The sequence below is a fragment of the Excalfactoria chinensis genome, chromosome 4 (genome assembly GCF_039878825.1).
Source record: "Excalfactoria chinensis isolate bCotChi1 chromosome 4, bCotChi1.hap2, whole genome shotgun sequence".
Lineage (NCBI taxonomy): Eukaryota > Metazoa > Chordata > Aves > Galliformes > Phasianidae > Excalfactoria > Excalfactoria chinensis.
Genome location: NC_092828.1, coordinates 7,831,715 through 7,856,076, shown reverse-complemented (window position 1 = coordinate 7,856,076; position 24,362 = coordinate 7,831,715). Strand labels below are relative to the sequence as shown.

General features: G+C 38.1%; 2 protein-coding genes across 2 annotated transcripts in view; both read left to right on the top strand.

The window, feature by feature from the left end:
- On the top strand, window positions 1-7,639 carry HAUS3 (HAUS augmin like complex subunit 3). The gene is made up of 5 exons (XM_072335128.1): window positions 1-131; window positions 339-1,826; window positions 2,875-3,311; window positions 4,900-5,125; window positions 6,347-7,639. Exons 2-5 carry the CDS (start codon window positions 924-926, stop codon window positions 6,623-6,625), a joined length of 1,845 nt encoding a protein of 614 aa, XP_072191229.1. The 5' UTR covers window positions 1-131; window positions 339-923; the 3' UTR covers window positions 6,626-7,639.
- Window positions 7,640-9,522: 1,883 nt separating this feature from the next.
- The window catches only part of POLN (DNA polymerase nu), a 78,883-nt gene continuing 64,043 nt past the window's right edge, over window positions 9,523-24,362 (top strand). The window contains exons 1-7 of the mRNA XM_072335127.1: window positions 9,523-9,652; window positions 12,047-12,108; window positions 13,913-14,395; window positions 14,835-15,025; window positions 16,477-16,589; window positions 18,046-18,200; window positions 22,077-22,145. Of these exons, the coding sequence (XP_072191228.1) occupies window positions 9,523-9,652; window positions 12,047-12,108; window positions 13,913-14,395; window positions 14,835-15,025; window positions 16,477-16,589; window positions 18,046-18,200; window positions 22,077-22,145 (1,203 nt within the window). The remainder of the gene's footprint in view (window positions 9,653-12,046; window positions 12,109-13,912; window positions 14,396-14,834; window positions 15,026-16,476; window positions 16,590-18,045; window positions 18,201-22,076; window positions 22,146-24,362) is intronic.

Below are 24,362 nucleotides of genomic sequence, written 5' to 3'. Positions count from 1 at the left end.
CCGTTGGCGCCATAACGGCCGCCCGCCGCCCTCTTCTCCTCACAGCGCCGCCTCCCTCGCCTCGCAGAGAGCGGCCCGAGCGCTTCTCCGTGCCGCAGCCCGTCCTGCCCGCCGCTGGGCACCGCGCTGTGGTGAGTAGCCCTCCCCTCCTGACACCGGCGGGGCTCGCGGGCCCTCCCTGGGGGTCGCTAGTGAAGAGCGGCGGTGTTTGCGGTGCTGCTCCTGGTCCGAAGGCTGACCTTTAATGGCTGGCGGCACCGCGGAATGCTTGCGACGGGTGATCTTGATGTAATTGATTCGGTATTTTTGTGGTAAAGGACTTCTCGCCCTATTTTCAGAGGGAAATATAAAACGGAGCCTTGGAAGACAATTCTGTTCGCTGCCGAAGTAAAAGATAGAAACGAGAGTTTTGAATTTTTTGCGTGGTGTCTTCTAGCTTTATTTTTTAGGGCAAACTGAAAACTTCCCCCGTTTGGGAAGAGTTAAAAAGCTTTTTTTTAATGTCGGGTGTGAAAAGCTGTCTAAGGGAAACGCTCCAGCAGGGCCCCGAGTTGTGTCTGTCAGTCCTGAGTTCATGGTGCAATTGGGTGTTGGCGTAAAAGTGACATTCGCTGTGCAAAAAGATACATTTTTTACAAATCTTTGGGGTTTAATTGTTGTCAAGACACATTTCGGTTATAAGATCTGGGCAAAAATGTCTGCAGGTATCCCTGAATAAAAATGGCATTCTGGTCTTACAACTGCAGCCCATGGTAGCATTCAGTTCTGTGGTGTGATCTGCTGCTTTCGCTTTCCTGTGCAGACACTTTCTTGTTAGAATACTGAATGCTCTTAAAATGACCCAAAAAAGCCCACAGTAGAATCATCCCCTAGAAATTTTCCACATATTTGGATCTTTTTCTGCTTTCATACATGCTTCAATCATGAGCTGTGGGAAGGAGTTTGTGGGAATTCTTAAGAAAATCGGGTATCCAAAAGCCAATGAGCTCAATGGGGAAGATTTCGACTGGCTGTTTGAGTCTCCAGAAGACAAATCATTTCTGGAGTGGTTTTGTGGAAGTGTAAATGAGCAGCACGTCTTATCTGAAGGAGAACTACAAGATTTCAATCGTCTCCTTGAGTCTGGAAGGCCCATTTTAGAAGGAAATGCATTGGATGAAGTCCTTAAAACCTGTAAGTCATCGGATCTGGGGAACAGCAGCCAAGAGAAGGAGGAGGAACTGAAGAGATTAGAGGATGAGTTCCAAACTCTTCAGAAAATGAAAAATGTTACAGTCCATCGGCATAATAAGCTTCAGATGATGGTTTCTGAGAACAGCAGTATGTTACAGACGCTAAAAATCAAAGAGGAAGAAGCACAGAAAGATGTGAAGGAAGGTCTGGAGCTGTTTGCTACAGCAATGAATAAGCTTAATGCTGAACTGCTGTCTCTTGTGGATAGAGCTAAGAAACTGGCCCCTTTCTTCAGTGCTTCAGAACAAGGATCAGATTTGCATCCAGTGCTTTTTTCCCAGCTTTCCTTGGACAAGTATTTGGCTGAAGAAGAGCACTGCGCTGCAGCACTTGACTCGTATGTGAAAGAACATTTTTATCAGGATAGGTCGGAATTGGCTGAAAATGTGCACAAAACCAATGCTGAGCTTGTGGACGTTAGCAAACATGGCACTTGTGTTGGGACTGCTGCAGCTTGTGGAAAGAGTCAGGAGATTGCCAGCCTCCAGGCAGCGTACATTTGTGCTCAACGTCAGCTAATTGAATTGCAAGCTGAAGAACAGAGCTTGAATTCAGCTATAGAGTGTGCAGTGAGCATGCTGCCATCCCTAAAGGTAAGAGGCAAATGGCTTTCTAGGGCGGTGGAGTTTTAAACAGAGACAGGCATGTTCTGAATTATTAGTTATACTGTTTTTACAGAGTGGAATTGCATTTATTGAGATTTTAGTCTCCTTGTGAAGCTGCTCCGGTGACTGTGGGTAGTTTTTTCAGTGTGGCAGAGTACCTTGAATTCTGCATTCTAGAGTTTATTACATTAAAAAACTGTTTTTTACTGTACCTTCCTAATCTTGTTCAAGTCTGAAGTTTCAAGTTGTAACTGTCTCCATTTTTTGTGCAACAATCAAAACCCTTAATTAAATTTTCATACAGGGGGCTAACGTGATATATTCTTTTTAGTATTTCCTGTAGGAAAGAAAACCTCCAGTTTTTAGTTCAATGACTCGGGAATTTGTAATGTGGAGGCATAATGGTGATATGTTTTAGATAGCAAAGCAATGAATCGTGTAGTTGAAATCCCACAGATCTCGTTGTGTGATGGGCAGATGAGACTAATGACAGTTAAAAATGAGAGGGACTTGTAATAGAAGGAAGGAAATTAGCTTATACTGCAGTCATGAACTAACTTGAGGCCTTGTGCTGCTTTGTTTTCATTGGTTTGACAGGCATGCAGTGCTTGATTGATTAGAGTCATTTGCAAAAGGTCAGTTCTGATGGGCAGCATTGGCAGTCATCTGGCTGAATGTAAACTTTTTTGCATGTGAGATTTCAGTCAGATCTGTTTGAAATGTAGGTGTGAACTAAAATACAGCGCCTACAATTCTTCTGTAATGAACTGCTTCATGGCTCTGCAGTAGAGCAGGTTTAATTATTTCTTGAAATATAGATGATGCCTACCATCTTAAACCTGTTTTTGCCTGTATATTGTGAAGTTCTGTAAAGCTGCTTGCAGAGTTCTCATTTAAATTAGATGATGCTTTGATTTTCATGGAAGTGTATGATTCTTGTGTGAACTGAAGGGACGTGTTAGGGAAGCAGAACAGAGAAAGGTGAACAAAAATCTGAGAGAACCGTGTATGGATTGATATGTTTTGCTTTATGCAGGGTACTGGAAAACAAGAAAACGTCGAGGCCAAAATATCTAGTTTAAATGATGAAGTCTCTACAATTAAGCAACAGATAGCTCAAATAAACAATGAAGATCTGCCTTCTGTCTTGAAAGAGCGTGCACAGCTGTTCACTGCCCCGGTGGTAATGGCAGCCCTGGATCATGAGATTGCTCAGCAGGACCATTTTGCTTCTAAACAGGATGAAATCTGCAGCCATCTGATAAGACAGAAAGCATCGTTTGAACTTATTCAGCTAGCCTATGACATTGAATTGAAGAAACACAAAGACATCCAGTGTCAGCTTGAGGATTTGATAGAATCTCTGAAACAGAGCAGTAATGAGATGCAACAGAGACTAGAGGAGTTATCTAAGGAAACTAAACTTGAAAAGCCAAGGAATACTATTAGTTCAAAGGATGGTTTCTCTTGTAGGTAAGTGTTAAAGTCACTGCTGAACTTAGACTTCTTTGGGGGAATAAAGTTGGGAAGATAAAGGAGCAGGTAAGTGAAGCTGTCTCAGTTGTTATTAGTTACTTGCCATAGCTAGTTAATGTTTGAAATCTCCCACAATTGAAGCATTCAGGGTATGAGATGTTAACACTGCCAAAGCATTCCTAAGCAATACTGAGACTAAAACAAATGTTTATAGCAAAATCAGACATCTTGAAAGCTTTTCCAGAAGTGCAGGTGCAGAGAGCTGTTAGTAGTAGTAATATCCCAGACGATATCCATGGCCTCATCTGCTCAGCCTGCAAAACCCCTTATGTGATGGAGGAGAGGAACAGCTGGAACGTAAGAAATGCTTTTAGCTCATTGATACTACTTGTCTTGCCACCTGGCTTCTGCATCCAGTTGCTCTTATAGGATTTTTTTTTTCTTTCCACCATCTAAGTGATTCAGTCTTCCTGCATCTCAGGTGGTACAGCAGGATTGTGTACTTCGAGGTACTAAACTTTTTCTTTAGGTATGTTCTATAGTAATAGTTGATGATAGGCTTTTACCCCTTCTGCAGACTGTTGAAGTGTTTTTTTAAATAGCTATTACATTAAGTGATAATTTAGTCTTGAGCAAAGAATGGCAGAATCAGGTAGGATTCATTTCACCCAGACTGTGTCTGTGTTGAAAAGCTGTAATGTTTTATTTCAGGTTTATTATTGAGTCTTTCTGTGGTTAAATAAGTGTTTACTGGCTGCTTATTCACTGCTTTATTCTTCAGAAAGGCAGGCCTTATTACTCATGACAGAGTTGTAAACCCTGAATGGTTTATGAGCAGTAGATAGAATAAACTCAGTTGCCTTTGAAATATGGCTCCTCTTCTAAAAGCAATCTGATTCCTAATTGGGGCTCAGGGATTCTCCAAAGTCTCCTGGAGACTTCAATGTGCAGAGGTGGATATATTGCTGCAAAATATTGCTGTCTTTTGCATGACTCATAACTCAGTGTAGAATTCCTTAGTAGTCTTTCCGTAGATCTTCCAAAGAAGATAGAAAACAGTAAGCTTTAAAATTTCATAAAGATTTTTTTGTATTTCTTACTGGCCATGGAATTTTGGTGTTTTCTCAGCTCTGCTTAAAATGTAGGAAAGAAGTTTGCAAAAGCATGTGTTGTCATCCTCTTGAATGAGTTGGCATTAGTTACGTTCTTATGAACTGTGACTTTAAGATTTCCCTGCTGTTGCTTGCTATTTGGAATAGTTTGGAGTCCTGTGTTGTGGGTCACTCATGACCTTTGCACATATAGAATTATGGAATCAGTGAGAGATACATCATTATATATCAATAGTGCCCTTACTACTTCTGTATTTTGCTGGCCCTCAGTCTAATTTAGAATTGTTAAGGTTGGAAAAGAACTCTAAGATAATCTAATTCAACCATCCACCTACCACCAATATTGCCCATTAAATCATATTCTCTTGTACTGTATCTGTGTATTTCTTGAATTTCTTAACATGAAAATCTTCTCTTGACTAATAATGATTAGGTAACTTAAAAATGCTTGTGTCTAACTTCATTTGTTCCAGGCTTTACCAGCTTTTAGAAGGAGAAAACAATAAACAACTGTTTAAAACATACAAAAACCTGGAACAGATGGCTCAGAAGCTAAATCAGGATTGTGTGACAGCACAAGACCAGCTAGCAGTGTCTTCCCAGGAGCAGTCTCTCTTGTTGTCCAAACTAGACAGTGATGTAAATGCTCTTCATGATGCGCTGTACTGTGGAGGAAATCAGATACTACTCACTAGTCGGGTATGTCCTTATGTTGTTATTCAATGTTTGTATCCATGCCTGTTGTGCTCTTTTACTGAGACAGGTATAAAGACGGTAGGAAAAAAGAGGTCACAACATGTCATCAACAAACTTATTAGTGTAATGATGGTGGTCAGGTAGTTGTGTTGTTTTTAGCAAATGTGGGATTTTGCATATGTTGACAGGTAATAATTTATTGGTTTTGAAGTAATAGTGGCATCTACCCCTTAATTTCTTTCGAAGGCGGTTACAGTCACGTATAGATTTATGGTGTGGAAAATGTCTTCTGGCTACGATGTCACAGGAAAATTCATAAGTATTCACCCGAATAGTATGATTTGTTTCCTTAAAATGGTCTGGCTGTATTGGCTCATTTGTAGGAAATAAAAATATTGGGATTTTTCAAGGATAGTTTCAGCAGAACATTTCTATGACAAAGCTCCTGGTTGGCTTTTGAAGCCACTTTTGAAGGGGAATAGGGTTAAATATAGTTCTGTTATAGTAAGCAGCTATGGATATCTGAAAAATGTAACAGAAGCCTTCACTTGGTCCACAATCCTTATTTACATGCATTATAAGATATATTTAATAATATAATTAATAATATTTGACTATTCACAACATAAAGAATGGTTTTACGAAGAAGTTGTTTGTAATTGGAACAATGCCTTCTTAAGGCTTAAAGGTTATTGCCTCCATCCATGTATTCTTTATTGATTCAAGTAACTTACAACAGTGACACATTTTTTCTGTTGCTACTGTTTCTCAGGAAAAATAGTTCTTATAAGGAAATAATGTGCAAGTAGGTAACTAGCCTGCCTACCCTGAGCTGATATAAGACTGACAATTAGGAGAACTGTATTTTGTAATTATTTCATTTTAAAATTGAATTCATTTTCTGTTTAATTTTGTTCTCTTTTGACTAGTAATGTAGACTTCATAGCCAATGTTGTTCAGCCATCTATATTGTTGGAGGTCAGGTTATTACAGTCTTAATTCATCTGTTTTAGCAAGGAAGTAAATTAAATTACAGTTTCATAACCTGATGCAGATGCATGCAGCTTGACAGCTACGTATACAGGATTTATCATATGTTCTTATTTTTAATTATTTTTTACTTATTTTTAAAAAAAGGCTTCCAAAAGCAAAAGACTTTCATGTTTCTAGTTCTAGTGTATTAATGATACAAAAATAACATTTTTGTTGTATCTCTTTTATTAGGAACTTACTAAGCAGTTTCATCAACTGGAAGGTGATTTAAAGAAACTCAATCAACTAATTGTGAATCTTACTGCTGATGTGAAGTCAAAGAGAAACTTCTTGGCATCCAATAAGCTGCATCAGATGGAAAGAAACTTGTATGTGCATTTTTTCAAAGATGAGAACCACTTGAAAGAGATGGTGGAGAAGCTTGAACGGCAGTCAGAGGCTAAAGCCAGTGGTCTGGAATATGAAAATTTCACCACCAGCGAATTCCTTAATATTGAAAAAAAAAGTTAATGTAGACAGTCTACAAGTTTATGGAATGATAAGTATTAGCTTCTCAAGGTGAACATTTATCTATCACTGCTGTGTATGTTTAGCTGCCACAGTTACCATATTGAGTTAGATGCTGCTTCATGGCTGTGGTGTTTGGTCATTCAGTTCAAGTTCTTCAATGTTAATTAACACATGGGTTGCTTGAATGAAAAGACTTCTCTTTTACTAGCCTGCGTGTTGATTTCCACTGTATACAGCATAGTGCAAAGGAAAGCTTCAAACCCTCGAGACTAGTTTTCTTTCATGGTAAGAAACTTTTAATACATGAAGAGGGATTGCAGATTTTGGAACATAAATGGTGATGTGCTTCCTTCTGTAGAGGAAAGTTCTCCAAGGCAGAAATCATATGATCCTGCTTTTCAGTTCCTCTGAGATTTGTTTTTATTATATGAAAGTGTATTGGAATATGGACCAGAATCTGTTTGAAGTACCAAGACCATCCTTTTCTTGACCACCACGTCATCACTTAATTTATGTTTTCTCTATAGCAATTAGTCCCTACTGATAGCAAACTTTTCAAAGAGAGACTTTTTAATTTACCTTTTGGACATTTTGGGGACATCTTTACACGGTATTTACTCTCTAGTTTGTGTTGCCAGGCATTTGAACGATGTCTTCATACTCCTGCATAGACTGGTATTAAGACTGCTTATCAAATCTTTGTGTAGGCTTCCTAATGGACTAAGGGCACTAAATATGCTTTTATAGTATAAAAGAAATCCAGACTGTTGTTTTCTGATTAGATCAGCTCTACTTACTTTCTAATGTTGCACATATTGATGAAGACTAGTAAATTAGCTTCAACTTCAGTCATAGTATTTTTAAAAATATTTTGACTTCACGCTTTTAATTTCTACATTAATGTAAATTATTCTTAAATGTATAATTTTTAGCTTATTGGTTTGGTGTATTTGTATTTACTTTTCATGCTGTTTAGATCCATATGTTTGTTATTAAATGCCAAATGCTAAATTCAGTTCAGTGCTGTCAGTTTTTATGGCATGTCTGTATTTTTATATATGCTCATGAATGGTGTCTTGTTTATTTCTAATCTTGTAGGTTCTCATTTTGATAGGGTCCAGAGTTTGAATCTGAAGATTGCTGCTTCCCACTATGGGAAGTTTATGGGAGATGTTCTCACCTTCTGTACAAAGACAACGATACAGATAATAAAAAGCACTAATTTTAGAAGTTAGGAGAGGATTATGTTCCTGACCTGTGGAATGTCTGGGAAAGTTGAGTCTTACTGCTGTCTGCATGCTTAGTATCAAAATGCAGAGCAGCTTTCACTGCATAGTGTGTTATTTTGTTTGACAAAATAGTGATTTTTTTTTTTTTTTCCTGGTACCTTTTGTTGGATTCCATGGAAGTCAGTTAGGTTTTTTTTCCATGACTTTGCATCACGCAGTATGGGAGTACTTTATTTGCAAGGGTTATGACCATAGTATCCTGTGACTTCAAAAATACCTCATTGTTTTACTTTGGTTAGGGTTCTTGAGCATTGTGCTGGAGGTTGGTCTTGTGGTGCTTTTTCTTTCTCACAAACGAGTTTAGAGATGCTCTTTGTCTTCTACAACATCTACAATTCAGGCTATTATGAAAGCTTCAGATTATTGCATACACAGATTGAAACAGGATTACCTCTTTCGAGCTAGACAGCTAATAGCCAAAACTTAATGTGGCTTGATGGCTATTGCTCTTTGATAGTTGTTTGTTTTTTTTTTTGTATTTGTGAGTAATTTCTTGGGCAAGTAAGACTGTAGGCAATCTGCTTGTGATCTGGAACTAAGAAGAATATTTCTGTGTAAAGATAAGGGCATATTGTTGATAGTTAGACTTGACTTGGAAGGCCATTTATGCACAGGACTTAGTAAAAGAAGATCAGAATAACATATTTGTGTAGGAATGATATTACTTAACAGCAGTTCTTGGTGGTGAATGTACTTTCTCTAATCCTTTGAAAATGCTGCTTATGTACCTAGTGTTTGTGGTAAGTTCTGTGCTTTGTACTGATCTAACTAGATAAAGTCAAGCAGCCTCTCAGTATTGATGCCTTGTTTCTAGTTCTCCCAAATGCACTTTATCTAGTGGTTCCAAGTATTTTGTACGTATCGTAGAATGTGGCTACAGGACGAGTGGAGAAGCAGCTGCTTTTGGAGAGGGGGGTTAAAAAAAATAGGGTAAAATTGAGGACATCACTGGCTGTGTTTAAAATGAGTAGAGACTTTAGGCATTACTGACTCTGCACTGACAAACGTAGTAATTTTAATGTTCATATTTGACTATGTAAATTATACAGAACTTATGAAATAGAAGTTTTTTATGTGCATGTTTTCTAAAATGTTAATATTGATCTTTGTATGTTGATAGTAACCCCTCTTTCATCACGTGTTGGTGCTATTTTGACAGTTAGCTCATGAATGTTTTTCTTGATTTAAAACTTGAGTACTAAGAACAGTAAAGTTGTGCATATACTAGATATTGGCTAGACTGAAGATACCGGAGGGGGGGTTATTTCCACCATATGGAGTAATCCTTGTTTGTCATTCTCTTATTAGAAGTTAGCTGTACTTAAGACTGCATAGTTCTTATCAGTGCACTAGAACACACCGTATTTCAGAGACATTTCACTTTGTAGGTTTTGTAAATGACTAGAATTCTGCTAATTTTTATTTACAATACTTGAGAATACTGTGGGCATGTCACGGAGGAAATTATATCTATGAAGGGAAACGGATGGCTGAACACGGTCCTTGTATTTTGTCTTTAACTTGAACAGAATTAAAGTACAGACTGGTTTCTGACTGCTATAATGCATAATTCATATGTGCGTTCTATGTTTAGGTTTAATCATAAAAATGGAGCGTTGCACATCATACATAGGATGTGAGCTTTCTGAGGTGCCTTTATCTGATACTGCTCAGAGGATTATGTCAGCTTTGCAGTCTATTCCTGCAGGAGTTCAGACTAGCAGAAAAAATAATCAGAGTGAGTAAGTCTTGGCCTTCTTAAGTGTCTCTCTTTTCAGTTGAAATAGGGTAAAAAGGTTGAAATGCAAACTCACAACACCAAACCTCTGGTCCTGTTAAGTGCAAGTTTCCAGGTTTGGAAGAAGAATTAAGAAAGAACTGTAGCATTTGAATTGTCTTTGCTGGTTAAGTATTACTGTGCGAGTGCAAGGAGCTGGGATATCCCTGTTAGCCTGAATTTCACTGCATTTGTTTTCCTTCCTAACCTGTTCCTGCTCTGTGGTAGTAATATAGATGAGAATTTCTAACTATTAATTAACTAATACCGTGAATGTGTGCATTAACTTGAATCTTTTATTTGTTACCAACTTGCTCTGTGTGCAATTCTGGGGGGAAAGTGGATGTAAGTTCCAGAGGTAGAGTGAGCTAGATAATGCTAATAGTGTGTCAGCGCTTAGACTCCAGCTTTGTGAAGTTTGAAGGCAAGGATGGCTTTCTACTGCCATCTAGTGATAATTCCTAATATAAAGCAGGAATTGAAAGTCGTTTAGCCACTTACGTATGTCATACTGAATACAGTGTGCTGAAGGAGAGAGAATAAACCTTATTTTCTCAGGAGAGTGAACTTGTTAAGAATAAGTCTAGGTATTTGAAGCAGTTAAGAGCACTGAATGCAAAATCGTGTTACTATCATTGTTAAATTTTAATCTTATTATTGTGGAGGAGAGAATTTTAGGTTTGGTCTTCTACGTCCCACCAGTACGGGATAGGGGACAACTGGAGATAAATAACAGGTTGTGCAGTGTGAGATGCCTATGATATTAAGTAATATGCTTAGTTTCTTTTGGGGAAAGTAATCATCTTTTAAATACGGGATCCTGGTTTACCTAGTCAAAACCAAATAATAATAAAAACAGTTTCAGTGAAAGGAAGTTGATTTCTTTATGCTTTCTTATTGAGCGGCAGCATGTTAAATTCAGAATGTCTTGCTGCTGGTAATGCAAGTTTTATAGCAGAAATCAGCAGGATTTCTGGACCAGGAGTTAGAAGGGAATGTGTATTTTGCTCATGAGTGGTTTTTTTGTTTGTTTGTTTTTTATTTCCTAGGCAGTAAAAGTATCTAGAGATAAGAGTTCTAATTACAGACTGCAGAGGGACATATTTCAGGAAAGTTCTTACTGAATTTTTGAGTACTGCTTGCCTGTTACCCTTGGTTTGTTTATTCCAGCCTTCATCTACTTCTCCTCTTCTTGGGCTCCTGGGTGCTGTTGAGGGAAGAAAAGGAGAAGGCGTATCTTAACCTTTTCATTCAACATTATGCGAAGTCCTGACATTACAAAGCCTTCCTTAAACTTTCAGAATAACTAGGCTGATATCACTGGTAATTCAGCGGTGGGCCCAGGTTAGCAACTATGCTTGGCGATCTGCCTTAAACCCAACACTGACAGCTTCTGTTGTTATGCTGGTCATGACTTTCTGTCAGTTTGATGTCTGAGTTTTCCTTGTTCTCTCTTCTTGTCTGGTCTTAAAATACCCATTTTCTTGCAAGGATGAGCAATATGATAAGAGTAACTTCTCAGTGGGGTATGGTCAGGTTTTTTTTCTAGGCCATGTTATGCAGCAGATCTATAAACAAATACAATAATTTATTGAAGAATGTTTTTGAGAATAGTACTACCTAACAACATGTTACACTGTTCATGAATATCACTGTAAGTATCTAAAGTGTGGAAGTCAAATGGATGGGGCTGAGCTCTTTGCTGGTGTTCAGTGACAGGATAAGGGGCAACAGGCAAAAGCTGTAACACAAGAAGTTCCATACAAATATGAGGAAGAACTTCTTCACTATGAGAATGACAGAGCATTTGGGCATGCTGTCCGGAGAGGAAGTGGTGTCTCCTTTCCTGGAGATATTCAAGATCCAGATATGTGCCTCTGCAGCATGCTTTAGCAGGGGTTTGGACTTCATGATTTCTTGGAGGTCCCTTCCAGCTCCTGTGATTTTGTGTAAACTGTGATATGTGGTGTCTTTTTTGTTTTTGTTATATGTGCCCTTAGCTTTGCTTTGAGAAAAGTTGGATGTGTTTTGAGGGACGACAATGCGCATGCTTACAGTGTTGCAGTGAAGTACCTTCTGAGTACTCTAGAAAATGTTTTTCTACTTTGTAGCAAAGTTGAATATAACTTTTTTTTTAAGGGAGGAAGTGCATATTTTTGTGTTTGCGTGTTTCAGAACCTGCAGGTTCATTTTAAATATGAATTGCATTAGTCTGAGCAAAATTGTTGCCACAGAAAACTTGATAGGAATTATTTTAACTTAAGTAACAAGGCTGTTAATCTAGAACTCTGTAAACTGAATTATTTGCACTGATCAGATTCATTTACGTTGTAAAATATTTTCTTTTTTTTAAAGGTAAGGAGAAGACAGAGGAAGATAAGCTAGGTGATAAGGATGCAGGTCTGAAAAATGAAAAGGCAAGCACATTGTAAGATAAAATACCACTAAAAAAAAACAACAAACCACTTGTTTTATGGAAGACTTGAAGTTGTTATTGATTAGTTCTTCCATAACAAACTTTGTTGCGGTACATTGCATACATTTGTGGTTTAGATAACTTTCCTCTTCAGTCTTATTTTGTACTTGCTATCTATTTGCCTGAGAGAGTCTTGCCCCTCACCTTGCCCTACTTATACAGTCTTTTCTGATAGACTGATCAGAAATAAATATAGAATGTTGCCAAATTCAGGTAGTTAATGTTGGTTTTAAAATGTTCTCAAACTTCTACGACTCAATAATCACTAGCATCTGAAAATACCTTGCAAAATACTGGAAAAAGCTTTTCATAACAGTAGTGAATGGCTTATGTTTTGTAAATTATCCTCTCATCTGAAACTAGCATGGTCTATATAATTTCCATGTGGTCTAGAACAGAACCATTAGACATATCCTCTCCGTAAGCTGTTCTAAATTAACACATCACTCTGTCTACTAAATATCCTTAGAGCAGCCGTGTGAGTGAAGATTAAAATATTATTTTACTGCCCATCTCTGGTGCTTCCATAGGCTGCTACTAGGTGTTTCACAGTCAAAGTGAGCTGGTTCACGAGAAAAATGCCTTTAAATTAGGAAGTTTAATTTTTCATTTGAATTATCTCCCTGAATTTATTTAATGTGCATGCAAGTACACATAAGGAAGAAATCTTTTACAGTGAGGCACTGGCACAAGTTGCCCAGAGGTGCCCAGCCCCTGGAGACTTGCTAGACCGAGCTCTACGTAACCTGATCTAGCTGTGGATGTCCCTGTTCTTTGCGGGAGAGTTGGAGTAAATGGGCTTTAGACGTTCCTTCCAACTCTATGATTTTAGGTGCAAGTCCAAGAATGGAAATGGCGAACTGGAACAGTCCCAACTTGGGTTGTGGTTGAGGTCTGTTGAGGCAGTGAAATGATTTGCTGGTATTAAAACTGAAGCCCTATCCCAGCTGCAAATCTCAAAGCCTTCCTTATTCCAACTTTAGTGATTATTCTATGCTTCTGCAAGGCCATCTAGGAGTTTTGGCATGGGGTAGCTTGCTGCAAATTTAGTTGGCTCTTAGGTGGGCATGATGAGAATGATTTAAGCCATAGATGTCTGTATATAGTAGTGGAAACCCTTCCTGCAATGTTGAGGGGATAAATTTTGACTCGGCAATGTCTAGCAAGATTATTCTACATAAATTATGGAACTACATCTTCTGACTTTGAAAGCCAGTTATTTACTTCTAGCTATGTCATTATTTCTAATAGATGATTGGTTTCTCCCAGAAGCTGCTGCTACTGCTTTGGAGTTAATCATTGTTCAACTCTATTATTCTGACTTGATAATTAAATTTGTTTTGTTCCTATTTTTGAAGTTTCAAAAGATAATTACTTACTGCTGCTTCTATAATTACTTCAGTGTCTTAATTCAAATTCTACTATGTGTTAAACAATAAAAACTTTCTGCAGTTTGACTGGAGAATATACTTGAGTGCATTAGCTGTCTATCTACAGTCCCTAGACATTCACTTCTGAGGTGATATTCTTCCCAAGGATACAAGCATAAAATCATTTACATACATGCTTTGGGCCTGTGTGATACAGTTCCCTTAAACTGGCTCTTTTTTGATGTTATCATGAATGTTTTTTTTCTGTAGTGCATCGCTTCCTGAAAAGCTTATTTGAATGAACTCATGTATGTTTATTTTTGTTTCCTAGTAAGTTGAATGATTGGTTCACTGAACATTTTTTGATTTTTCCAGGAGATCAGTGATTCCACAGTTGCCTTATTAAAATCAGCTGCCAGCTCTCAAAAAAGTACTGCTGGTGAGATAGCCAGGACAGCACATACCAAAGAAATACTTTGCTGTCAAGATACCAAAATACTGAACTTCGACCAGGAATTAGACTCTTCTAAATGGGGATACAGAGAAAAAAACCTTACAGTAGAAAAAAGAAACATGGTGGATGGTGAAAAGAATTTAGCTACCTCCCTTAAAAGAAAGCAAGAGTTGCCTACGTATTGTTTGGGAAAAAAAAGGTTACTTGTAAAGAAACACATTTCAAATGAAAGTAGATATAACTGGACTTCCAGACAAGCAGAACCTTCTGAAAATGAATTTTGTGATATCAGGAGTTTAGGATACGAAGAAAAAAGAGAATTGATTGCAAATATAAAAGAAGCAGTGGCTTTTGTAACTACTATGATATTTCTAGATGGTTCTTCACAGCTCAATTCAGAGCAGGTTAGTGAATCGTGGCTTTTTGTGATGGTTTTGCAAAATTATTTGAACTGTGGGTATGACTGGTTAAAATAAAGCCATGTTCTTTGGGAGGAGGGAAAAAGTGCTTTCAAATATTGTTGCTTACCAAAATACTTACTTCTGGCTGCCTTTCATTCTTAGTTACCAAGCAAAATCTAAAGAAATTGGAACCCCTTGAGCTAAGCACTCATTAGTGTGCATCAAGCAAGACTTTAAATATTTTTTCTTCTTTCTACCATGCCTGTCACAGTAGTGTTTGTTTTATTTAAGGATGAAGTATTTGCCCACTCCTCTGTTGTGCCAATGGTGTATACACCAACTGTAGTACCTTGTAGTGTTCATATTGTAAAATACTTGGGAAATTTTTTTGGCATTGCATAAAATCTGTCAGAGGAAACACTGTTGTAATTATGCTTCACAGACCTTAACCTCGTCAGTAAAGGGAATTGTTGTGTTAGTGAAGAGTCGAACAGATCGCCTTTGCTCCTTCAGTTTCTCTTCAGCTGACAGTACTAGGAGCACTGCTAGTCAAAGTGATAAATACATTTATTTGGAAACCGAATGCTCTACCCTTCAGGAACAAGAAGAACAGGCTCACAGTAAATTTGCTCGGTAAGAGTATGTAAGAATAAGCAACATTTTGCTTTATGTATGTTTTTGGCAACAGTGATATTGATGATTTCTTTGCAGGAGGTTGGGATTGTGATAATATTCCTTTAACACAGTAATACGCAATCCTTAATTTCTATATGAATTTAAAGTGTTAATATATTCACCTAGAAATGTGGTATGAACACCCTTCAGTGATGTGGCTCAAAAAACATAAATCACAAATGTCATCATTTTTCTTTTTTTGTATCTAAACTTCATTTCCTGCACTGCATTTCTTACATGGTAATCTCAGGACATCATTATTGCGAATAGCATTTTTGACCTCTGGTAATATATTTGATTTCAGAGCACAGAGAGCAGTAGGCTTTTAGGATGACTTTTGATATGTTGAATGAGATTTTGTTATGATCCACTAACAGTGAAACATCCAAATTATAAAAGCATTTTTTGTATCTGTTTAATATTTGGACTAAATTTTTCAAGTTGGGTTTTATTTTGAACTTCCACTTAGCATAACCAAAATCCATTGTTATTCCTTATTAACTCTGAAATGGTATCCCATTGCGGGAGGAATTTTTCACAATAAGTTACATAACAAAACTTGTTCGTAATGCTTTATGATTTTCAGTAATAACTGATTTATTGTAAATAACTGAATTTTAGGATATAAAGTCTTTCAGAACAATAAAAACTCGAGAATAAAGATGTTAAATACATATTCTACCAATAGACTTCTCCTAAATGCTCATATCTTCTAAGAATGGTGAGGTTGTTTAACAGTGGTTCTACAATACACTCAGAAATACCTTATGACCTAAAAAAATTCAAATAAAAGATTTTAAACCTGTCCAAGAACTGTGGTTTCATTTAATTAATAATAAATCAACATGCAAGCCCTCTAAGGAATTATCTTTTTATGTTGTCTGAAAGATAGCTTACTAAAAATGACACTTGTGATTAGTAAAATCTATATATACTTCTATTTCAAATGTTGTAGGTACAGAAACTACAGATTCCTCCAAAAAAGAATGGGAAACTATGGAAAAATGAGATGGAGTATACTAGTGTTAAGCAGCCTTTGAACAGTAGGCAATTAGAGCAGTTTTGATTGTCTAGTAACATTAGAAGCTTCTGTGATCTCATTTAGATACATCAAAGCATTACAGGGATGTAAGTTGCTTATTTGGATTAAGATTGTGTTTAATTCTAACTGTCAAAGATTTCTTTATGCATTCATGGTAAGCCATCTGTTAGGGTGTTTAAGTACAGAATGAAGGTTCAGGTATTGAATTGAAAATTTAATTTTCAAATACAATACTATTTTCTTATTTTAATAAATGCTTTGTATTAGCTGTTCAGTTTAACACAACTTGCTAATTAAAAATATAAATTAAAGAGATTAACTAAATTAATAGCAGTACAGTGCATATTCAAAAACTTTCTCTGTGCAGGCAGGTGTTGTTTCAAATACTACGTTGCAAAGTTCCAGTTATCTGCTTCAATGCAAAAGATTTCCTGAAGACAGTGCTTCTAATTTACGGTAATGGAATTAGCTGGAAACAAGGTAACTGTTTAACCTATGATTTAGTCCTATAATCTGTGCCTCTGGTCTTAAAATTAAGAGGGGTAGAAGCAACTAGATTAGAGGTTAGTTAGATACTGGAAAACAGTTCTGATACAGTGGATGGGAATATCTTTCTTGGGGAGCTTCTGAAGAGAAGACTTGGCATGTTGAGATGATGAATTTCTTCTTAGAGTAGGAACTGCTGAAACACTGAGAAGTTGAAGGATGATAGCTTTCAGTGGGACCAAAAGCGTTCAACACAATGGCTCAACACAGTGGAGGCGTTCGAGGCCAGGCTGGATGTGGCTCTGGGCAGCCGGATCTGGTGGTTGGCGACCCTGCACATAGCAGGGGGGTTGAAACTGGATGATCACTGTGGTCCTTTTCAACCTAGGTCATTCTATGACTCCATGACAATCCTGTATACAGCTGAGAAGGTTAAATTGCTTTGAGTTTCGTGTTCCCCATAGAAACTTCCTTAAATTGCTATGTACCAACAAATGGAATACACAGTTATGTTAACTCTAACTAGTAAAGTGTAGCATGCTTTGCCATTGGGATTCATTAAGGTTTTTTGAGGAGATTTTCAGGACTTGAGTCTCTACTACCGTTTCAAAGTCTGGAAATAATTGTGCTTTAACCTGCACCATCTCTTCTGTTCTTTTATATCTCAGCCTGACTCTGGTTTTGCTACAGTTATTTCAGGTTGTGTCTGTCCTAGTTACATATCTTACTCCTCCTAACTTTGCAGGTATCACGCTCTTCCAACGACTGAGTTGTTGGTTGCAACTCTTTACTACTGAGCTGACTGTTAGTGAAAATCTCACTTGAGAAAGAAAGAGTGGATGGTTGGGATGTTCGATTCTTCATCACTATTAAACTGGAGACTCCTGGGTGCATTGTAAATAGAGATACTAGTAGAAGATCTCTGATAGCTCTCAAACGCTGTTTGGTAGCAGGATTCTCTTTTTTCCGTGCATTCTAGATAGAATTCAGATTTTATTTAAAAAAAAAAAAAAACAAAACAGTGCACATTTCAAGCATTCCACATATGAACTTGTGAGCCCATCATCTCATTGGACAGTGCCTACCTGCAACCTCTGGATGTCTGTCCAATAGACATCAGCTGCCTGGAGTGTTACTGCCCATCAGTGAGGCTCTGTTACTTAGCACTAGGTTTGTTCAGTCCTATGTGGATCTAAGAGAAAGTGCAGCATAAACATAAGGTTCTGCAGGACACAAGTGTCTGATTTTTGAGATCAAAGCGTTACGTACTCACGTGAATTCATAAATTCATATGTTACAGATCTTAAAAGTGATTGCCAGGAGGTATTTGTCATCTTAAGTCTAGTTATGATGTTTGTCTACAGGAGACATGGACAACATTTTACAAGTATTTATCTACCTGGGAGGTAACTTAAATATTTTAACTGTCAGAAATAACTGATTTTTGCAGTTGCTGATAGCGTCGTGTTAGATCCAAGGATTGCGGCATGGCTGATAAACTCCAGTGACACGGTTCCTTCTTTTGAATGTCTCATACAGTATTTTGGAAAATCTTATTCAGTGGAAACAGTAAATACAGATAAGGGTACTCTGAGAAATTCTTCGGTAAGTAGTTTGGTTTAGATTTTTTTGTATGGTTGATTTCAAAGTGGATGGAAATGTTGAAAATAATGCTCTTAAGAATATTGAAAACTTACAGATTAGACCTACCGAGTAGAAAATGATTATATTCATGCCGCTTGTTAGAAATCTAATTTTAAAAAGAGGGAGGAAGGAAGGGTTCACTGCATTTTACTAATATGGCACCCGATTCGCGAGGAACAGTTGCAAAATTCTGTATCCAAACCCTGGAGTTCAGTAACGATGTTAATTAATAGAAAAATTGGTCTTTTCTTTCAGCTGGCTGCAAACTTATTTCCAGCTTTTATTTCCAAAATGTCTGAAGTTTTGCTTCCTAATTTGTGAGAACCTTTAGACTGTTTTATCTAATTGTTATTAATATGCTGAATCTTAAAACTTTCTGGTAAAGGTATCACATGTCAAGCTGAGGAAGAGTAGGGAGTAAAATATGAACCTTCAAATCACAAGCATGATGTATGTTAATTTTTGTTCTTGATGAGAGTGAATGCTTAATGAACTTCATGGAGTTATTCCCAGTACTATGGAAATGTTTTACTGTCTGCTGAGGTTTATTTACTGAGTGTTAAAGACTGTTTTGCATTTTGTTAAAGATGTATTTGCATTTTGGGGATCACGTCTATTCTTAGTTTTCATTTCTCAGCTTTGTAATCCTGATTCCCAATGTCTTAGCAAATAATTAAGTCAAACCATTTGAAGTTAGTATCCAAAGTATTCATCAAAAAGAATGTATAGACAAATAAGTAGTTGGAGGTGACAAGAAGCAATAGTCTCTTGCCACTGACTTGGTCTGGGAAAGCAAAAGTGGCAGAAAGGTTTGAGTAAGAAATGGGATTCCTGTGTAGCTGACATCAAGAAGGATAAGTTGGGATGAACAAAGGCTACCGTTTCTTCCAAATATCTCAAAATCTGTGGTAGTGAGATGTACACACTGGCAAGTACCTTAGGGCAATTCTGTATATATGTGATTTTTCTCCTTACAGTTTCTGTATTTTGTTTTCCCATCTTATTGCCAAACTCAATTGTGTTTTTTGTTTTTAGAATAAACTAAACATCCTGCATCTAAGGATCTTCCACACTTCTGTTACTCTTGGCACACCACTTAAAAATTAGAGTTAGGTCCATGTGATAAAGTCCTTGTAGTGGTAGTTCTTTGTGTGCCAGAATGCTTTCCTATGTGATTAGTTACAATTTGTTCTAATATAAACTATTTTTTGGTTAATTCTGACTTTGCATTTGTGCACTTGCAAGTAATTTGGATTCCTTCTTCATTCTCTTTGGTTCAAGCAATAGGTGAAGCATTGCTGATAGATTGCATCTGCAGTAATGTCTTGATTCCAGACTTCTCTTTTTCTTCACATAAAGATAGGACTCTTGCACACAGTAGGTCAAAATTGTGAGCTCTGTACATCAGGTAGGTCTTATACACTGTGTGGGGGCTAGATCTCTTACCTTTTGCTGACAGCTAACTCTTGCACTGTGAAGGCACGGGATCATGTGTTTAAATGTACTGATGTCTAAGTCTGTGTAGAAACACAACCAGGAGTTTCTGAGAGTCCACCTGAACTCAGGAAAGTAGTAATACATACAGCTCAGGGAGCAATTCCTGCTCAAGACTGTTCAGAATGAAAAAGTTTCCTGAGCTACCTCTTCACAAAGTCACGTTGAAGGTCCTTAGCTTTCTAGAGAGATTGGAAGAGAAAGATCCTTCCTCTGATTATTTAAAGATCTATTTAGTCTGTACAGATTTTTCTTCAGGAAGATTTTGAAGATTGCTCAACCACTTTGATTATTCTTGCCTGCTTTTGCTTAAAAAGAATTACAATTCTGGTTGGGCAAATGAAAAGCCCTACAGGACCACAGCGTTCTGACATCAGACCTGTAAGAAAATATTCTTGGCAACAATCAGTGATAGTCTTTCTGTTTTACATCGTAATTGTGGCTTAATGACATCCAGTGAGTATCATATCCAGTGATATTGCATCTGGTTGCATTGCATATAAACTCGTTTTTATTACTTATTTTGAATATTTCATTCAAACTGAGACATTAACTTCACTTTTCACTGCAATCTTCGAACATAATGTAAGTCTGATAACAAGTAGAATGCTTGTTCTTCATCCTCATCCCAGAAGGACCAAAGGAAATCTTCTGAATAAATCAAGTGAAAACCATGGACTTGTAATAAGTAGCACGGTCAGATTTGGTACAATAATTTCTGAGAACTTAGTCTGGTAATAAAAACACTTCCCAGCTCAATTTGAGTGGAAAAATCAGAACATTTGTTTCCAGATTTTTTTTTTTCCAACTCTAGTTATTTTACAGAAGCAGTAAGGCAACAAGATCATGGACTATCTGCAGGTCTGTAGAGAAATTCCTGCATCTCATAGCAAGAGCCACTCTTAGTGTTCCTCTAGGGATGCAAACAGTAGAATGAGCACAGAATAATTAGGAGTCTTCTAATGTACACGTAGGAGGAATGGTGTATCCAAAGATATATTATTTGCAAAATGCCCAAGGAGCCCTGTCAGTACTTTTTTAAGTGAGAAGTGTCCTGTCAATCAGTCTACCTGCTATTTTTGATAGAAAGCTGTCTTTCTCTCACTTTGGAGATGGATTTTAAATTTATTTTGAACACTGACTATGTATATTAATTTAGTAGAAATGATCTTGGAATACCCTGCTCACCAAAAATCTAGACAAATCTAAGTCAGTCTCCAACTACGTAGATATTGAGGATGAAGCACTGAATGTGATCTAATTATCTTCCAAAAAAGATACAATTCTACTGGTCCCAAAATTCCTTTCTGCTTTGAGTCTTCCGTCTGATACGCGTTTTACTCATGTTGTCAAACAAGAATTACTAACCTTGAGCATTCTGCAGTTCTATATACTACAGATTTTTTTCCAGACTATTGTTGAATGCAGTACTGCACTGTCTTGCATAATTATCTTGCATTTTGGATTTCTGCACTTGCCCAAAATTCCGCAGTGTCATGGCATACAACGTAGATATTCCCTTTCTGACTTTCCTCAGGCTGTTTTTTCCTTCCTGGATTATTAAGGACTAAAGTCACACAATTATCACATCTGCTTATCTGGATAGCTGGCCTACAGAGGGAGGAGAGAGTCAGGAACTGCCCCGTGCTCTCCTTGTGAAGAGACTGCAGTCCACCATGAGGCCTCCCCTCAACCTTCTCTTCCATGGGCTGAACAAACCAAGGGATTTCAGATGCTCTTTGTGTCTCCTCTGCTAGTTCCTTCACCATCTTTGTTGCTCTGAGCAGATTAATTTCCATGTAATTAAATTAAAAGTAATGTATCTAGTCAAGTTTCAACTTAAAAAGACATCTTAGAATAATTCTAAGCAGTTTTCAGTTGGTTCAGCATGAAGCTTTTGATTGTATTCTCTGTATGCACATCAAAACAATCTTTTAGTCATCTACATGAAGTAGTATGACTGTGTGGAACAACCCTGCAAGAGAAGGAGGTGAATAAATTGGCACAGAAGAAAGGCAGTACTGATAGCAGAAGTTAAATTCTTTGCAGTATTGGAAGTTAATAATAGAATTCTGAATTCAGCGTCACACACAGTCTGTTCAAAATGAAGAAAAGGAACAAGTAAAATCTTGAATGCTTATTGTCTTTAATCCTGTGCTTGTAATTTTTGTTCTTGGTAGCTAGGAGTCAGGTTGCAGCAGTCAGAGGTCTTAGAATGTTCCCGTTATATTTAACATTATTGAAGGGAAATACAGGAAGGATATTTTAATAGCTTAATCACTTTAAAAATAGTGTTCTGAATATGTTAATACTAATATTAAAGTCTTTTCTATTTTTTATCAGCATCAAAACTTGGTTGTGAATTTGCAAAAACTTTATACCATAATGATGGGCCTTGCTCATGACTTACAGGTAAGATTTGGCAAGTAGTTACTCAGCAGTAACTTCTAAGGTGTTATCACAAAGTGGTGTGCTTCTCATTCAAATCAGATTCTCTTAGGGAAATAAAATAGAATGTTTCAAACTTCACTGATTTATGCTACTAGACAACATGTAAGGTGAAGTTGTCCATCAAATTTATCATTGTTTTCAGAAGAATGAAATATTTACTCAAAGCAAATGTTGAAGAAGTTTCCTTTACAGGAGTTAAATATTTAGGTGAAGATCCTAAAAACAGGAAAAAATCAGAAAGCTGTGCCTTTTCGTTCTATATTTTATAGCTATATGAACAATCCAAAAACAAGTTTTGAAGCAGTGTAGTTGATTTATCTTGGTAGACACGTTCAGAGATCGTCTTTGTGCAGCACAAACTTAGTATGTCTGTTACTGTATGTTGTATTGGTGCTCAGTGGAGTTCAGAATACATCTCAAGAATTTTGGGGAGTTTTTAATGTTCTGTTTTGTTTTCTCCTTGTGATTATGTCTGAAAATGTTTCAAACTTTAGGGGTGTGCTCAGGTTCTGGTGAAAGTTGCATAGATTAATAGAATGGTTTAGTTGGGAAGAAACCTTAAAGATCACTTAGTTTCAGCCTCCCTGCCATGACAGGAACACCCACTAGATGAGGTTGCCCAAAGCTCCATTCATCCCGGCCTTGAATGTTTCCAGACATGGGGCATCCACAGCTTCTCTGACCAACTCTTCCAGACTCCCAACACTCTCATGGTAGAGAATTTATTCCTAACATCTCATCTAAACTTGCCTTGTATAATGAGATCATAGAATCATAGAATCATAGAATTACTCAGGTTGGAAAAGACCTTGAAGATCATCAAGTCCAACCGCAGCCTAACCAGTAGCCTATCTCTTAAAAAAAAACAACCACAAAACAATACCACAACAACAAACCTCTTCTAAATCATATCCCTGAGTACCACATCCAAGCGGCTTTTAAACACATCCAGGGATGGCGATTCAACCACCTCCTTGGGGAGCCCATTCCAGTACCTAACCACCCTTTCTGTAAAGAAGTTCTTTCTAATATCCAACCTAAACTTGCCCTGGCGCAACTTGAGGCCATTTCCCCTCGTCCTGTCACTTGTCACTAGTGCGAAGAGACCTGCCCCACTCTCACTGTAAGAACCTTTCAGGTACTGGAAGACGGCAATAAGGTCTCCCCTCAGCCTCCTCTTCCTCAGACTAAACAGCCCCAGCTTCCTTAGTCTCTCCTCATAGGGCTGATTCTCCAAGCCCTTAACGAGCCTCGTTGCCCTTCTCTGGACCTGCTCCAGTACCTCCATGTCCTTCTTGTGCTGAGGTGCCCAAAACTGGACACAGTACTCGAGGTGAGGCCTCACCAATGCTGAGTACAGGGGCAGGATGACTTCCTTAGTCCTGCTCACCACACCATTCCTGATACAAGCCAGGATGCCATTGGCCTTCTTGGCCACCTGGGCACACTGCTGGCTCATATTCAGCCGACTGTCCATCAGCACACCAAGGTCCCTTTCCATCAGGCAGCTTTCCAGCCACACCTCCCCAAGCCTGTAGGGTTGCCTGGGGTTGTTATGACCAAAATGCAGGACCTGACACTTGGCCCTGTTGAAACTCATTCCATTAACCTTGGCCCATCGATCAAGTCTATCCAGGTCTCTCTGTAGTGCCCTTCTCCCCTCAGGCAGATCAACACTCCCTCCCAGCTTAGTGTTGTCTGCGAACTTACTGAGGGTGCACTCAATCCCCTCATCCAAATCATCAATGAAGATGTTAAACAGAAGCGGCCCAAGCACCGAGCCCTGGGGGACGCCACTTGTGACCGGCCGCCAACTGGATTCCACTCCATTGACCACAACTCTCTGGGCCCGGCCATCCAACCAGTTCTTCACCCAGCGGAGCGTGCACCCATCCAAACCACGGGCAGCCAGCTTCTCTACCAGAATGTTATGGGGGACAGTGTCAAAGGCCTTACTGAAGTCCAGGTAGACCACGTCGACAGCCTTTCCCTCATCTACTAAGCGGGTCACCTTGTCATAGAATGAGATCAGGTTAGTCAGGCAGGATCTACCATTCATAAACCCATGCTGACTAGGCCCGATCCCATGGCTGACCTTTAGTTTGTCCATGATGATACCTGAGATTATCCTTTCCATAACCTTCCCAGGCACCGAGGTGAGACTGATGGGCCTGTAGC